Here is a 16,481-nt window from a genome sequence, read left to right as displayed (position 1 = left end):
TCCATCCATCCATCCATCCATCCATCCATCTATCCATCCATCCATCCATTCACCCACCCGTCCATCTATCTATCCATTCACCCATCCATTCACTCATCCATCTGTCCATCCATCCACCCACCCACCCATCCATCCATCCACTCACCCACCCATCCACCCACACACCCATCCATCCATCCATCCATCCATCCATCCATTCATCCATCCATCCACCCACCCATCTATCCCCCCACCCATCCATCCATCTATCCATTCGCCCACCCACCCATCCATCCAATCATCCATTCACCCATCCATCCAATCATCCATTCATCCACCCACTCATCCACACATCCACCCACCTACCCACCCATCCATCCATCCATTCACCATCCATCCACCCACACCTTTCTACCCATCTACCCATCCATCCACCCACCCATTCATCCACCCATCTTTCCATCCACCCATTTACCATCCATCCATCCATCCATCCATCCATCCATTCACCCATTCACTTATCCATCCATCCACCCATCTATCCATCCATCCATCCACCCAGCCATTCACCCATTCATCTATCGACCTAGCCATCCTCCATTCACCCATCTAACCACCCACCCACCCACCCAGCCAGCCATTCATCCATTCATCCATCCATCCACTTATCCACCCATCCACCCACCCATCCATCTATCTATCCATTCACCCATCCATTCACTCATTCATCCATCCATCCGCCCACCCAGCCACCCATCCATCCACCCACCCACCCATCCACCCACACACCCATCCATCCACACACCCATCCATCCACCCACCCACCCATCCACCCACACACCCATCCATCCACTCACCCATCCATCCACCCACCTATCCATCCATCCATCCATCCATCCAATCATCCATTCATCCACCCACTCATCCATCCATCCATCCACCATCCATCCACCCATACCTTTCCACCCATCTACCCATCCATCCACCCACCTATCTTTCCATCCACCCATTTACCATCCATCCATCCATCCATCCATCCACCCATCTATCCATCCACCCATCCACCCAGCCATTCACCCATTCATCTATCCACCTATCCATCATCCATCCACCCATCTATCCACCCACTCACCCACCCACCCAGCCATTCATCCATTCTTCCATCCATCCACCTATCCATCATCCATCCATCCTATATCCATCCATCCACCCAACCACTCATTTATCCTTCCAACCACCAATTCTTCCATCCATCATCCATTCATCCACCCATCCATCCATCCATCCACCATCCATCCGTTTACCCATCCATCCATCCATCTACTCATCCATTCATCCACTCATCCACCCACCTATCCACCCATTCATCCACCTGGCCACCATTTCTTCCTTCCTTTATTTTTTCCTTCACTCCTTCCTTCCACCCATCCATCCATCCACCCACTCATTCACCTGTCTACCTATCCACCCATCCATCCATCCATCCATCCATCCATCCATCCATCTACCCACCTGTCCCTCTATCCGTATCCATCTATTCTTCCATCCATCTATCCACGCCTGAGTACTCCTTCTTCCAGCCTGTGGCCCATGCAGATCACACGGTATCCTCTATGCCAGGGGAGCAAAGTCCAATACCCTGTCTTTGGAAGTCACTCTCCTCTAAGCACCCATTTCCTCGCCCCCATTTCCTCACCCCATCCAAAAGAGATGCCCAGCCCACCCTGCCCACTCCTAGATTGCCATGAGCACCCATCTGGGAGAGGTCTCGCCAGGGCACTAGGCAACTCTCCCAAGTGAGAACACGCCCATTGCCTCCTTAAGTGGGCAGTCGCAGTCACAGTCACCTTCCAGAGTAAGGCCATGCTTCTGATCGCAGGGCCTTTCCTGGGGGCCTCTGCCTCCCCACCTTCTCTTCAGCCCTAGTGAGCTTCTCCCTCCTGCCATTGTGTCTCCTGTGCCCACCTCCTGGCCAATGCCCAGGCCTGACTCAGCAACTCACACTTCCATGTTGCTTTGCTGTCTCCTCCCAGCCCCCTCACTGGCAGTTCATTGAGAGCAGGGGGCTTCCTCATGTTTGCCCCCTCCTCCATGACCCCATCAGCCAAGCACATGGACCCCAGTGCAGCCAAGGCCGGTGCCATGAGGGCTGGTCACATGAAGAGCTGCTGTTGAGGATGCCGCCATTGTTCTTCTGTGTCCGTTATGGGAAGACAATCTGGAGCCAGGCAGAGCCTGTCTTTCCCAAAGAAGCTGAAGTCGTCTTCTCTTGAACAGTGGGGACCATCTAATCTCTTGAGCCCTTTTCCTGTTGGCTTCTACGAAGCTCAGAACTAGATTCAGGGGTGCACCCAGACCTGTCCTAGCGTGCTCCTTTTCCTAATGACCGAGTCTTTCCTGTTGAATTATCCCATTCTCCATGGGTGCCTTTGACTTCGGCCTCCTTACTGGAAATTAGCGGAGCTGCTCTTTGCACACACTGAGCTGTGAGGTGACTTTCCTTGGAAGTGGATGATAGTGTCCTCTTCCCTTCTTGCCTCTCTCTTTCTCCTGAGACAGGATCCCCCCGGGGCCTGGGTTTGCTCCTTTGTTGTACAGGGGCTGTCCCAGTTAGTGCTGACCTCATCCCAGACCCCCTGGGAAATATCCCCTGTCCTCAGAGCTGTGTCCCCTCCCCAAGGACAGCGCAGACGAACTGAGGAGCCTGATAAACCTTAGCTGCATGGCACACTTGCAATTTTAAAATCCTTCTGAAGTTGACTGGTGTTTGTACTTGCTTTTCTTTTTTATTTAATAAAATCCAATGATCCAAACCCAGTTAATCTAAAGTTCTTTGAAATGAACCATCTTTTTATTAAATCAAGGAGATGTTAAATGCATTTATTCTTCTCGTCTGGAGGTGGGGTGCAGAGGCCTCTGAGGGGCTTTCAGGGTAAAGAGTGGCCACCATGCATGTTGGGGGAGTCCCAGGTGGGCTTGGGGTCCAGCCAGCCTTAGGACCAGAGCGTAGCCCCACATGGGGTGGTGTGGGGTGTTCGATTCATGGAGTGGGGCCGTTTGTGGGCATCTGCCCCTCTGTGGACTGTGGGGGACAGTGCAGTTCATAGGTGGGAGACCTCTGGCCTGGGGGGTAAACCCCTCGTTTATCCTGTGACCCACAAGCCAAGGGAGAGCTGTAGGGAAGGGAGGGGACAGGGACAAGGGCATGCGCTTTCCCTGGTCTCAGACATCACAGAGTTCCCAGATCTCTGACATCACAGGATTCCCCGATCTCAGAGGCCGCAGGGTTCCTCAGTCTCAGAAGTCACAGGGTCCCCTAGTCTCAAAAACCAAAAGTTTCCCTGGTCTCAGAGTTCACAGGGTTCCCCAGCCTCAGAGGTCACAGGGTCCCTTGGTCTCAGAAGCCAAAAGGTTCCCTGGTCTCAGAAGCCATAAGGTCCCCTGGTCTCAGAAGCCATAAGGTCCCCTGGTCTCAGGCCCCTGTGCTGGGTAGAGTCCTGGGTCTCAGGCCCCTGTGCTGGGTAGAGTCCTGGGTCCTTCCCAATAGTGGAAAAGGCTGGGGAAGGCAGCCCAGCCACCTGGCAGGAGCAGGGCCGGGAGCAGGACGGGCAGGGAGCCTGGTGGCCCCATACTTGGTGTGTGTCCTGCTCACCTCTCAAGTTCAAGGAGAAGAGGCTTCAGAGTCCCCTATCCTGAGCACAGTGAGTCACGCTTTCCCCAGCTCTGGTCCAGGGGCATTACCAGGCCTCTGCTTTCCCACCTGCACAGTGGGTCTAAGTCAGAGGGGACCACAGCCATTGTTCAAGTGCCGGCTCTGTGTCTTGGACTCCTGTGAGCCAGAGGTCCTGCCCGCCCGCTTTCCTTCTAGCAGGGAGAGGGGCCACAAAAACGCCCCCAGATGCCACAGATCAGAGTGAGGGGTGCTGGGAGGAGGCTGGGGCAGGGCTGGGGCCTCGAGGGTGAGGGCTGCATGACAGGGCAGGAGACCTCTCTGAGGAGGTGACCCACCTCCAGCAGAGACTGTGGGAAGGGAGCGGGACAGGCTCTGGAGATTGCAGGGGACTCCCAGGCAGTGGGAGCGGGAAGGGCCGATGTCCCAGGTGGGCTGTGCAGGTCCTGTCGAGGATCCCATCCCCTGGATTTAGAAGCCACCTAGAGAGTGATCCCCCGGATTTACGCCTCCAGCCTGGCCCCTCCCACTCCAGGCTCAGACGCGCAGCTGCTTGTGGGACGGAACCACCAATGTCCACGGGCAGTTCCCACTCAGAGCACCTGTCAAGACCCCCCTGCTCCTGCAGCCCCACCTGCCGTCCCCACTCAGTTATGTCAGCCTTGTCCCTCTGTCCCTCTGGACTTCCCACATGCTTCATCCACTGTCAGCGAGTCCATTGGCCCAGCCTTTAGGACGCATCCACCCCGGGCCTTGTCGCTGCTCCGCCTCCACCTCCACCTCCGGGTCCAGCGCTGGGGCACTTGCTGCCCTGGACCATTACCTCTCTGGGCTCCTCTGGATGCTGCCCCGTCCCCCACAGACCCTCCCACAGCCAGAGAGGCCCTTTCAAAACTAACGGCAGATCACGTCTGGTGATTCAAGGTCAAATCCAAAGCCCTCCAGGGCCCACTGGACCCATGGGTCAGGCCTCCCAGCCAGCTCTGACTCCATCTCCCACGTGGCTTATTCATCAGCTGTTCATCTTTGGTGTGTTTAAATATTTGGCCCATTAAAAACATTTAGGTTATTTGTGTTCTTACTAGTAGGTTGTGAGAGTTCTTCCTACATTCTGGATAGGAGCCCTTTATCAGATAAGCAAATTGCAAATATTTTCTCCCAGTCTGTGGCTTGTCTTTTTCATTCTCTGAACAGTGTCTTTAAAGAGCAGAAGTTTTGTAAATTTTGATGAAGTCTGTTTTTTTTTTTTTTTTTAATTTGTCATGCATTTGGTGTTGTATCTAAGAAGTCTTTGCTAACCCAAGATCAGAAAGATTTTTCTCCTACAATTTCTTCTAGAAGTTTTACTTTTTGAGGTTTCAGATTTAGGACTGCGATGCATTTTGAATTAGTATATTTTTAAATAGTGCAAAGTATAGATCGAGGTTTGGGGGTTTTTGTTATTTTTGCCTTGGAAATTCAATTGTTCTAGCACCATTCGTTGAAAGACTGTTCTCTACTGAAGTGCCTTCACACCGTTGTCCAAAAGAGAATGACCATGTGCCATTCCAGCTATGTGTCTTTAGGCCAATATTCAGTACCGCACTGGCTTGATTACTGTGGCCTCACGGTAGGTCTAAAAGGCAGACAGTGTGAGTCCCCCGACTTTATTCTTCCTTTTCCAAGTTGCCTGGGCTCCTCAGACCCTTTGCATTTCTATATGAATTTCAGAATAAGCTTGTCAATTTCTACAAAAAGAAAAATAAAGCCTGCCGATGATCTGATTGGGATTGCATTGAATTTACAGATCAATTTGGGGAAATTTGGCATTTTAACAATGGTAACTCTTCTGATCCATGAATACAGACTACCTCTCCATTTATTTATATCTTCTTTAACTTCTCTCTGCAATGTTTTATAGTTTTCAGTGTGCTGGTTTTTGGGCATTTTTCATCAGATTTATTCTTAAGTATTTCTTAATTTTGATGCTATTATAAATGATGTATTCTTTTAAATTTCAGTTTCTGGTGGTTGCTTAAGAGAATATTCCAATTAAAATGATTTTTGGATGTTCACCATAAGATATCCTGTAAGCTCGATAACTCACTTACTGCTTCTAGAAACTTTTTTTTTGTAGATGCCATCAGATTTACTACATAGATGACAGTTTTACTTCTTCCTTTCTAATCTGAATGCCTTTTTTTTTCTTGCCTGGCTAGAACTTCCAGTAAAATATTGAATGAAAGGGGTAAGAGTGGACATCCTTGTCCCGTTCCTGATCTTGGGGAGAAAACACTCAGTCTTTCACCATTAAGTACAATGCTAGTTAAAAATTTGCATAAGTATCCTTTATCAGGTTGAAAAGTTCCCTTCTATTTCTGGTTTTTATTGGGAATAGATGTTACATTTTGTCAGAGGCTTTTTGTGCATCTCTGGAGATGAACATATGGTTTTCCTTTCTAGTCTGTTAATGTGGTAAATTGCATTGGTTGATTTTTAAATGTTAAACCAAGTTTGCATTCCTGGGATGAACCTCACTTACCACTTATTTGTGATGTATTATCCTTGTTTTTTTTTTGTTTTGTTTTGTTTTTTTGAGATGGAGTCTCACTCTGTTGTCCAGGCTGGTGGAGTGCAGTGGTGTGATCTTGGCTCACTGCAACCTCTACCTCCCAGGCTCAAGTGATTCTTCTGCCTCAGCCTCCCATGTAGCTGGGATTATAGGTGCCCACCATCATGCCCAGCTAATTTTTGTATTTTTAGTAGAGATGGGGTTTCACCATGTTGGCCAGGCTGGTCTCAAACTCCTGACTTCAGGTGATCCACCTGCCTTGGCCTCTCAAAGTGCTGGGATTACAGGCATGAGCCACTATGCCCGGCTGTATTATCCTTTTAAATGTATTTTTGGATTTGATTTGTTTAAAGAATTTTTGTATCTATCTTCATGAGGGATATTGGTCTAGTTTTCTCTTCTGGTTTTTGTATCCGGATAATGAGGTTAGAAGTAGCCACTCATTTTCAGTTTTCTGGAGGAGTTTGTATAGAATTAGTACTATTTCTTCCTTAAACATCTGGTAGAATTCTCCAGTGAGATCTTTTGGGCTTGAAGTTTTTTTTGTAGGAAGATTTTTAACTCCAAATTCAATTTCTTTAATAGATGTAGTGCTATTTGCATTATCTATTTCTTCTTGAATGAGCTTTGGTGGTTTGGAAATTTCAAGAAATTTGCTTCTTTTGTCTAAGTGATTAAATTCATTGATATCAAGTTGTTCACAATATTCTCTTATTATTCTTTTAATGTCTGTAGAATCTGTAGTGATGTCACCTCTGTAATTCGTGATATTGATAACTGTGTCTTTTTGTAATGATCAATCTCGCTAAAGATTTATCAGTTTTATTGATCTTAAAGAATCAGCTTTATTTTTTATTTTCACTATTGTGTTTCTTTGATTTACATTATCTTTATTTCATTGATTTATACTCTTCATTTATTCACACTCTTATCTTTATTATTGATTCACACCATCTTTATTATTGATTCACACTCTCAGCTTTATTATTGATTCACACTCTTATTAGATTCACACTCTATTGTTGACTCGCACTCTTACATTTATCATTGATTCACACCCACCTTTATTGATTCACACTCTCAGCTTTATTATTGATTCACAGTCATCTTTATTATTGGTTCACACTCAGCTTTATTATTGATTCACACTCTCAGCTTTATTATTGATTCACAGTCATCTTTATTATTGATTCACACTCAGCTTTATTATTGATTCACAGTCATCTTTATTATTGATTCACACTCAGCTTTATTATTGATTCACAGTCATCTTTATTATTGATTCACACTCAGCTTTATTGATTCACACTCAGCTTTATTATTGATTCACACTCTCAGCCTTATTTTTGATTCACACTCATCTTTATTATTGATTCACACTCAGCTTTATTGATTCACACTCAGCTTTATTATTGATTCACACTCTCAGCCTTATTTTTGATTCACACTCATCTTTATTATTGATTCACACTCAGCTTTATTATTGATTCACACTCAGCTTTATTGATTCACACTCAGCTTTATTATTGATTCATGCTCAGCTTTATTATTGATTCACACTCAGCTTTATTATTGATTCACACTCATCTTTATTGATTCACACTCAGCTTTATTATTGATTCACAGTCATCTTTATTATTGAGTCACACTCAGCTTTATTATTGATTCACACTCATCTTTATTACTGAGTCACACTCAGCTTTATTATTGATTCACACTCAACTGTACTATTGAGTCACACTCATCTTTATTATTGATTCACACTCATCTTTATTATTGAGTCACACTCTCAGCTTTATTATTGATTCACACTCAGCTTTATTATTGATTTGCACTATCAGGTTTATTATTGATTCACACTATCAGCTTTATTATTGACTCACACTCAGCTTTATTGAGTCACACTCTCAGCTTTATTATTGAGTCACACTCTCAGCTTTATTGATTCACACTCTTACCTTTATTATTGAGTCATACTCTCAGCTTTAATTCACACTCAACTTTATTATTGATTCAGACTCTTAATTATTTTTTTCTTCTGGTTATTCTAGGTTTTATTTGGTCTTTTTATAGTTTTTAAGATGGAAACTGAGGTTATTGATTTGAGACTTTTCTTATTTTCTAATATAGACACTTTAGTACTAATAATTTCCCTCTAACTACCTCTACAACCTACAAATTTTAATATATTATACATTCATTTTTATTCGGTTGAACGTAATTTCTAATTTCTCTTTTTACTTATTTGAAGATGAGTAATTTAGAGTGTATTATTTAGTTTCCAAGTATTTGGGAATTTTCTAGATACCTATTATTGATTTCTAATTGTGGTCAGAACTCTTATATAAAATGAAAATTCTAAATTTATTGACTCTTGTTTATTTCTGGGTCTGAGACACCTGCTAAGTCCCAGATTGGAGCAGCTTGGGGGACGGAGACACTATCTCAGTGAGTTGCGTGTGCAGTGCCCCAGCCACAGGGCCTGGCACATGGTTAGTACTCACTGGACATTAGCAGCGAGTATTGTTTTGGGGAAGACCAGTGGGAGGTGATGAGTTCAGTTCCAAGCAGGGAACATTTGGGGAAGCAGCAGTATGGAAGCCAGAAAGGAGAGCCCCACTGGCCACTGGGGTTGGGTTGGAGCTCGGCTGGGAGAGTAGATGTCGGAGCTCACGTGGTTGGATGCAGGATGTGGTGGACATGAAGCCACCTGTGGGGCGAGCCACACTAGAGCTAGAATACCCCTCAGCTCCATGAAGACGGTCAGGAGAGGGCAGCTTTCCCGGACCGCAGGGGGACTGGGCCAGCTCAGGCAGAATGACACCTGCTGCTTCCTGGTCGTGCAGGAGAACTTCTGTCCTCTGCCTGCCCCCTGAGGGAGGGTGGTGGCTTTTCACAGCAGCCCTAATGGAGTCTCGCCGTGTTTCATTTCTAGACTGGAAGAAGCGCTTCATTGGCATACGGATGCGGACGATCACACCAAGGCAAGTGTCTGAAGAGTGCCATCCCCTGCTACCCCTTCATCTCATCCCTCACCCTGGTCCTCCCTCCAGACCCTGGCTGGCTGTGTTTGGCTCCTTGCAGGTGCCCAGACAGGCCGATGCACTCAGGCCTCTGACCGTTGCTCAGGCCAGCCCTTCTGCTTGGACCTTTCCCTCTTTGCCTTATAGATTCCTTCTGCTTTTTCAAGACACCATCTCTTTCTGTGGCTGCTATAACAAATTACTATAAGCCAGGTGGCTTAAAACAGCAGGAATGTGTTCCCTCTCAGTTCAGGAGGTCGGGGATCTGAAGTCAAGGGGTCGGCAGGGCTGTACTCTGCCTCTGAGGCTCCAGGGAAAGCTACTTCCTTGCCTCTTCCAGCTTCTGCTGGCTCCAGACATCCTTGGCTTGTGGCTGTCTCCCTGCAGTCTCTGCCTCTGTCTTCGCTTGACCTTCTCTCTCTCTGAGTATCTGTGTGCACATCTCTCTCTTGTTTCTCTTATGAAAATGTCCATCTTTGGAGTTAGGGCCCACTCTAAACCAAGAAGTTCTCTTCTCAAGATCTTCAACTAATGACATTTATAAAGGTCCTATTTCCAAACAAGGTCACATTCTGAGGCTCTGGGTGTACACGAATTTGGGGGAACACCATTCTGCATTCCCAGGACACTCAAGTGGCAGAAGGTGCCTCCTCGTAGCACACAGAGCCCTGGCCTTCGTCTCCAGCCTTGAACTCATCCTGCTGTGTCGGAATCACCTGTGGTGGGACTGCCCCACCCCATCCTGCCTCTTCAGCTATCAGCTCCTTGGGAGCAAGGACTGTGACCTACTCATTCCTCCACTCTGCCCCAAAAGCAGGTCCACTGCAGAACAGGTGCCTGGAAATGCTGAATGAGTGCAAGAAAAAAGGGGCTGGGGGAGAGGAAGCGGGGGTAGGATAGAAGGGAGGCTGGAAATGCAAACTTGAGCTTCAAGGTTTGAAGAAGCAAGAGGTCACTGCATCGGGAGCCTAGGAAGAACTTGAGAATGCTCAAGTGACCATTTCCTCAAACCACACAGTCCCTAAAGCTGTCATTCCTCCTGTTTCACCAACTCTGCTAATCTAGGGGTGACATTTGAAAAAAACTATAATCAATGTCCAGTATGCCAATTTATCTTTTGTTTTCTTTCTGTCTCTTTTATCTGTCTGTCCATCCCACCTCTGTCCAGTCTTCTGTCTGTCCGTTCCATGATTCAGAATTGTCTGTTCTTTCCTTGACTCAGCATTGTCTGTCCATTCCATAACTCAGCATTGTCTGTCCGTTCCATGACTCAGCATTGTCTGTCCATTCCATGACTCAGCATTGCCTGTCTGTCCATTTCTCCTTCTATCCACCCATCCAGCATCATTCCTTCACCTGTGCATCCATCCATCCATCCATCCATCCATCCATCCATCCGTCCATCCATCCGTCCTCCTGCCCCTCCTTCCACCTGTCCACCCACTCTCTCTCCTCTCTTCACGCTTCTAACCAGCTATTGCTACCACGTTTCTCTTGAGAAGCACATCTGGTAGGGGACACAGAGTGGCCAGTGGTGGGACAGGGCAGTGTGGGGGCCCAGAGGAGGCTCCTCTTCTGGCCTGGTGCTGGAGGGAGGGAGGGGCAGCTTCATACCAAGGAGCTGGGCAAAGGCTCAGAGGAGGGGCCTTGACGGCAGACTCTTTCCAGCCTGGTGGATGAGCTGAAGGCCAGCAACCCGGACTTCCCAGAGGTCAGCAGTGGAATTTACGTGCAAGAGGTTGCGCCAAATTCACCTTCTCAGAGGTAGGCTCTGCCAGGGAGATCGCTCGACGCATGGGGCAGGCGTGAGGTCTGGGCTGGGGCTGCCCCACTGACCTCATGTGACCTTGAGCTTCCCAGCAAAGTGACCGGGAAGGGGCAGGTGGATTCTAGTGTGTCTGCTTAGCCAGAGGAGGTTGGAGAGCTGAACAGTCCCTAGAGCCCTGACTGTGTGCGCCCTGAGTCCACAATGTCATTTCCTTTGAGAAGCAGAGGATGAAGAGTCCCTGTTGGGCTAAGAACGCACTCCAAGCCAGACTCTTTCACCAGCTGGGGACCAGCCTGGGTCCTGGGTCTTTCTGGGACTCAGCTTCCTCGTTGTAAAATGGAGATAATTCAGCCTATTCTTTTTTTTTTTTTTTTTTTTTTTTTTGAGACAGAGTCTCACTCTTGTTGCCCAGGCTGGAGTGCAGTGTCATGATCTCAGCTCACTGCAACCTCCGCCTCCTGGGCTCAAGCGACTCTCCTGCCTCAGCCTTCTGAGTAGCTCGGATTACAGGTGCCCACCACCATACCTTGCTAAATTTTTTTGTATTTTTAGTAGAGACGGGGTTTCACCATGGGGGCCAAGCTGGTCTTGAACTCCTGACCTCAGGCGTTCCACCTGCCTCGGCCTCCCAAAGTGCTGGGATTTCTACCCCCAGGAGACTTTGTAGATGAAATGGACAAAGCATTGCTTTCTTTGAAGTCTTCCAGTACTAGAGAAATGTTAAGTGTTGCAACACAATAGGCTGAGGCAGGCGTGCAGCGCGACACTACCGCATGCTGGCATGGCTGACCCACCCCCAAGAAGGGCTCTGAACCAGTCGTCTCCCCTCCTTAGCCTCCGTCTTTATCTGCAGTGGGAAAAATCCGCGTATAAGTGGACCCACACAGTTCAAACCCATGTTGTTCAAGGGCTGACTGTACTGTGTATCCTCAGAGGCTGGGCTTGAAGGTGGGGGGCCCCACGTGACCTTCTGTGATGAGCACAGACGGCACACTTGTCCTGCCCGCAGCAGACCTGCAGTAAAAATTGTTGAAATTGGGTGAAATTTTCCACACACATCTCAGTTAATCCTCACTGCAGCCAGGGATGTGCAGGCTCCTGCCCTCACCCATTTTACAGATGGAGGGACTGAGGTTTAGAGAAGTTACTCTTCCAGGTCACACAGCTGGCATGTGTGGGTCCTGATGCTGGTGCCCACACAGCTGAGCACAGTACCATCACCTTCCTTCCCGGCAGTGGGGAGGTCTCAGTGAGCCTCATGCAGAGAGAAGGCTGGCCCCGCGAGCTCTGCCTCTCATATAGACGTCTTCGTAAGTGCAGTAACAGCAGAACCTACTCCTGGGCCTTTATAATTTGCAAAGTGTGTTTCCACATAGGACGGTAGACATGAAAACTGAGGCACAAGGGGACAGAGTGCCTGGCCCAGCTAGGAGGGCTGCAGCGGGAGCTTGAACCCACCCTTCTGATGCAGGGGAGAAGCAGTTTGAAAGGTCGTTTGCCTGTCGTGTGACATTGGTTTTCTTCTGGTGTGAGAGCTTTGGGGCCAGGGTACTGTTCTTTCCTATTGAAATGACTTCCGTTGAAATATTGTCATTGACCCCGACTATGCCTCGCTCTGGGTCGCGCCTAGGAAGGCTGTGCCTGGGGAGGCTGTGGGTGGTGACCCCATCTCTCCTGTTGGCAGAGGCGGCATCCAAGATGGTGACATCATCGTCAAGGTCAACGGGCGTCCTCTAGTGGACTCGAGTGAGCTGCAGGAGGCCGTGCTGACCGAGTCTCCTCTCCTACTGGAGGTGCGGCGGGGGAACGACGACCTCCTCTTCAGCATCGCACCCGAGGTGGTCATGTGAGGGGTGCATTCCTCCAGCGCCAAGCGCCAGAGCCTGCAGACAACGGGGGGCACCGCTCCCCAAGATCAGGACGAAGGACCAACGTCGGTCCTCAGCAGGGCGGCAGGCTCCTCCTGGCTGTCCGGGGCAGAGCAGAGGCTGGGCTTGGCCAGGGGCCCAAATTTCTGCCTGGGGAGTGTTGATCCACATCCTAGTGCCAGGGAGGGAAGCCCAACGTCCCCTTGTACAGATGCTCCTGAAAGTCACTTCCAAGTTCTCGGGATAGTCACAAAACTGCCTTCCATGGAGGTCCCCTCCTCTCCTCGCTTCCCGCCTCTGCCCCTGTGAACACCGTCTGCAGTATCCCCTGCTCCTGCCACTCCTACTGCAGGTCTGGGCTGCCAAGCTTCTTCCCCCCGACAAACGCCCACCTGACCTGAGGCTCCAGCTTCCCTCTGCCCCAGGACTTACCAAGCTGTAGGGCCAGGGGTGCTACCTGCCAGCCTGGGGTCCCTGGAGGACAGGTCACATCTGATCCCTTCAAGGTGGGGGTGTCCAGCCCGGAGCAGGCACTGAGTGAATGCCCCCTGGCTGCGGAGCTGAGCCCCGCCCTGCCGTGAGGTTTTCCTCCCCAGGCAGGCAGGAGGCCACGGGGAGCAGGTGGAAAGTTGGCTGCTGCCTGGGGAAGCTTCTCCTCCCCAAGGCAGTCATGGGGCGGCATGCAGAGGACAGTGGACGTGGAGCTACGGGGTGTGAGGACTGAGCCGGCTTCCCCTTCCCACGCAGCTCTGGGACGCAGCAGCCGCTCGCATGGAAGTGCCTCCCAGAGGCAAGCGGGCTCCTGGGCATCACCCCCTCATCCAGGGAACAAGTGTGTCTCAAGGGGCATTTGTGAGCTTTGCTGTAAAACGGATTCCCAGTGTTGCTTGTACTGTATGTTTCTCTACTGTATGGAAAATAAAGTTTACAAGCACACGGTTCTCAGCCAGCAGGCCACTGGGGCAGCGTACCCACCACTGGCCAGGGTTCTTCCTGGGGATCCATCTAACACATGACTGGGCATACCTGCAAAGACACGGGCCTTTAAAGAGTTTCTATGACAGCCGAGCATTAGGGCACACCAGGTCTCAGGGTCATGTGGCACTGTGGAGGGCCGGCTCCGAGTCAGGCAGCCCGGCTCAAGTCCTGGCTCCTCCACTTACTTCCAGCTTCATGGTCTTGAGCAAGAGATGTCCCCCTCCCTGCCTTGGCCGCTGCCTCTGTCCAGCAGGAAGGCTGGCTCTGCTGCGCTGACCTCCTGGATGCCCTGGGACGCAAGGTGACAGGTGCAGCACTTGGGAAGCCACCTAGCTTATGGGGAGCTCCCACTAAGCCCCACTGTGCATGTCTGGTCACATGAAGAACCCTTTCTCACATCTATTTCACTCTCCCTGCCACCCACCCAGCAATGGGGAAACTGAGGCAGAGAGCAATTTCAATGAGCAGGAGGTCCAGGGCCACCACCCAGAGTAGCTGGAAGTGGAGCACTGGGAGCTATGAACTTGCCCCCAACCCTCTGCTCCACCCAGAGTGGGCCACCCCCACCAGGCCCCGAGCCATTCTGGCCCCGTCTAGGCTTCCATCCACCTGCCAGGCTCAGGCAGCCATGTCCACCCTCCAGGCCCTGCTCTCACTCCCACCTGCAGCCTGGGCTCTCCACACACACAGTGGCCCTGGAGAGTAGGCCGTTGCCCCTCAGTCTTTGGGCCCTGGCTGAGAGGAGCCTATTGGGTGTTGGGGGGCTGAGGTCAGGAAGAGGACATGGAGAGCTGTGACCTTACCAATTATTGGAGAGGTGAGCACTTGGGGGAGCGTTGAGGGCCCCCAGGGAAACCACGACCCCCATTCCCACAACTCTCCCAAATCGGAAGGGTCAGCAGTCATTATAGTGATTTCTGGGGTCCTGTGGGTTCTGGGGGAACTGGGTCTGGAGATTCTCCCATTCACACTGTCCCTGCATCAGTGTCCACCACATGAAGCCACTTCTCCCTTGACGACTGTTCCCACCTTGCGGGGGACAAGTCTTGACACCCCAGCTCAGACCACCTTCTCAACCCCTTGTGTCTGCCCTGCAAATGCCTCAGGGGAGAGCGGATCACAAATCCCAAATCCACCCGCTCACTCACAGATGGGCCATGCTCTGGCTCAGGGGAGAGCGGATCACAAACCCACCCGCTCACTCACAGATGGGCTGTGCTCTCCTGTCGCTGTCTGGGTCGCGTTCACCTTGCAGCTTGGCTTTGGAGTCCCAAGATCCCTTGCAGGGGCCTGAGGAACACAGCGGGGCTGTGAGGTCAGGAGGCTAAGCTCAGATGACCCTCTGAGCCTCTGAGTCTCGGTTCTTCCACCTGTCAAATGGAGATAATGTTGTTTTCTTTCTTTTTTCTTTCTTTCTTTTTTTTTTTTTTTTTGAGATGGAGTTTCACTCTGTCGCCCAGTGGTGTGATCTCTGCTTACTGCAACCTCCACCTCCCTGTTTCAAGCAATTCTCCTGCCTCAGCCTCCCAAGTAGCTGGGACTACAGGTGCCCGCCACCATGCCCAGCTAATTTTTGTATTTTTAGTAGGGACGGGCTTTTACCATATTGCCGGGTGACCTTGTGATCTGCCTGCCTCGGCCTCCCAAAGTGCTGGGATTACAGGTGTGAGCCAACGTGCCTGGCCGATAATGTTGTTTCCTTAACAGTTTGGGTTCCATTGAAGGATATAAACTGGCTGTGTGAGCACTGAATTAAACAGCGTGAGGAGGATCCTACTCACACTCCAGGCCAGAATGTGCCCCCGAGATGTTGCCACCCACCACCCTCCTTCTCCCTGCCCTGGGCCTCCGGATGCCCATCTGTGCAGCGGGGAGGTGGGACAGGGGTCTCTGAGCTTGGGAGTGAGCGGGCCCGGGCTGTGGTCCCAGTTCTGACACCCTTGAACTGACCTCTGTGGGGGCCTTCAGCTCTGGGCTTCTGCATCCAGGAGGCCTGTGGCTGCCACCTCCAGAGGAAGAGGGACAGTGGCACTCAGCCCTCCCCTGAGGGGGGTCACCCTCTCGCCCACCCTGGCTGGCCCTGTCGTAGTGGGAGGTTGAGACCTCTGTCCTCCCAGCCCCCGAGACCTGACTGTTCCCTCCGGGAGGAGCCGCCTCCCTGGCTGCCCTTCCAGCTGCACTTGGTAAAAAAACAACCTTTGCAGAGGCTGCCGGCTGCTGCCCCGCCATTGTGCAACCCTCTGGCTCCTGTGCAGCCCCAGCTGCTGGGCCGCCACCCACCCCTCCGTGTGTCCCATGAAGATGTAAACAGGGTGCTCACAAGGCCAGCGCCTGCCAGGAGGAGCACCCTGCCCCAGGCTGGGTCCTCAGTGAACACCTGGAATCTCACAGGCACAGGTGCCCATGTCCCAACACCCCATGTGACAGAGGCAGAAACTGAGGCCTGGAGAGGGCGAGGACCTGTTCCAGGTCACATGTGAGCCAGTGGCTGGGCTCCAGGTGACCAGCATCAGGCTCCCGTCTGTCCCTTCAGGCAGCTGTGGTGCAACTGCTGCAGGACAGACCTCCACTGCCCTGACGTGGGGCCCAGCCATTGCCTCCAGGAGGGCAGCCCCTGCCTCCCACTGCTCACTCGTGGGTCACA

General features: G+C 50.7%; 1 protein-coding gene across 3 annotated transcripts in view; it reads left to right on the top strand.

The window, feature by feature from the left end:
* The window catches only part of HTRA3 (HtrA serine peptidase 3), a 37,844-nt gene extending 24,049 nt beyond the window's left edge, over positions 1-13,795 (top strand). Inside the window, exons 7-9 of one of the 3 annotated variants that reach the window (XM_054486228.2) lie at positions 9,136-9,184; positions 10,892-10,987; positions 12,676-13,795. In XM_054486228.2, coding sequence (XP_054342203.1) covers positions 9,136-9,184; positions 10,892-10,987; positions 12,676-12,841 — 311 coding nt within the window. In that variant the 3' untranslated portion in view covers positions 12,842-13,795. Of the gene's footprint in view, positions 1-2,012; positions 2,793-9,135; positions 9,185-10,891; positions 10,988-12,675 lie in introns of those variants that run through there. The other 2 variants (XM_054486231.2, XM_054486229.2) reach the window with 2 other exon arrangements.
* Positions 13,796-16,481: the final 2,686 nt, after the last annotated feature.

Source organism: Pongo pygmaeus, chromosome 3 (assembly GCF_028885625.2).
Source record: "Pongo pygmaeus isolate AG05252 chromosome 3, NHGRI_mPonPyg2-v2.0_pri, whole genome shotgun sequence".
NCBI lineage: Eukaryota > Metazoa > Chordata > Mammalia > Primates > Hominidae > Pongo > Pongo pygmaeus.
This window is presented reverse-complemented; position numbering and strand designations above follow the sequence as displayed.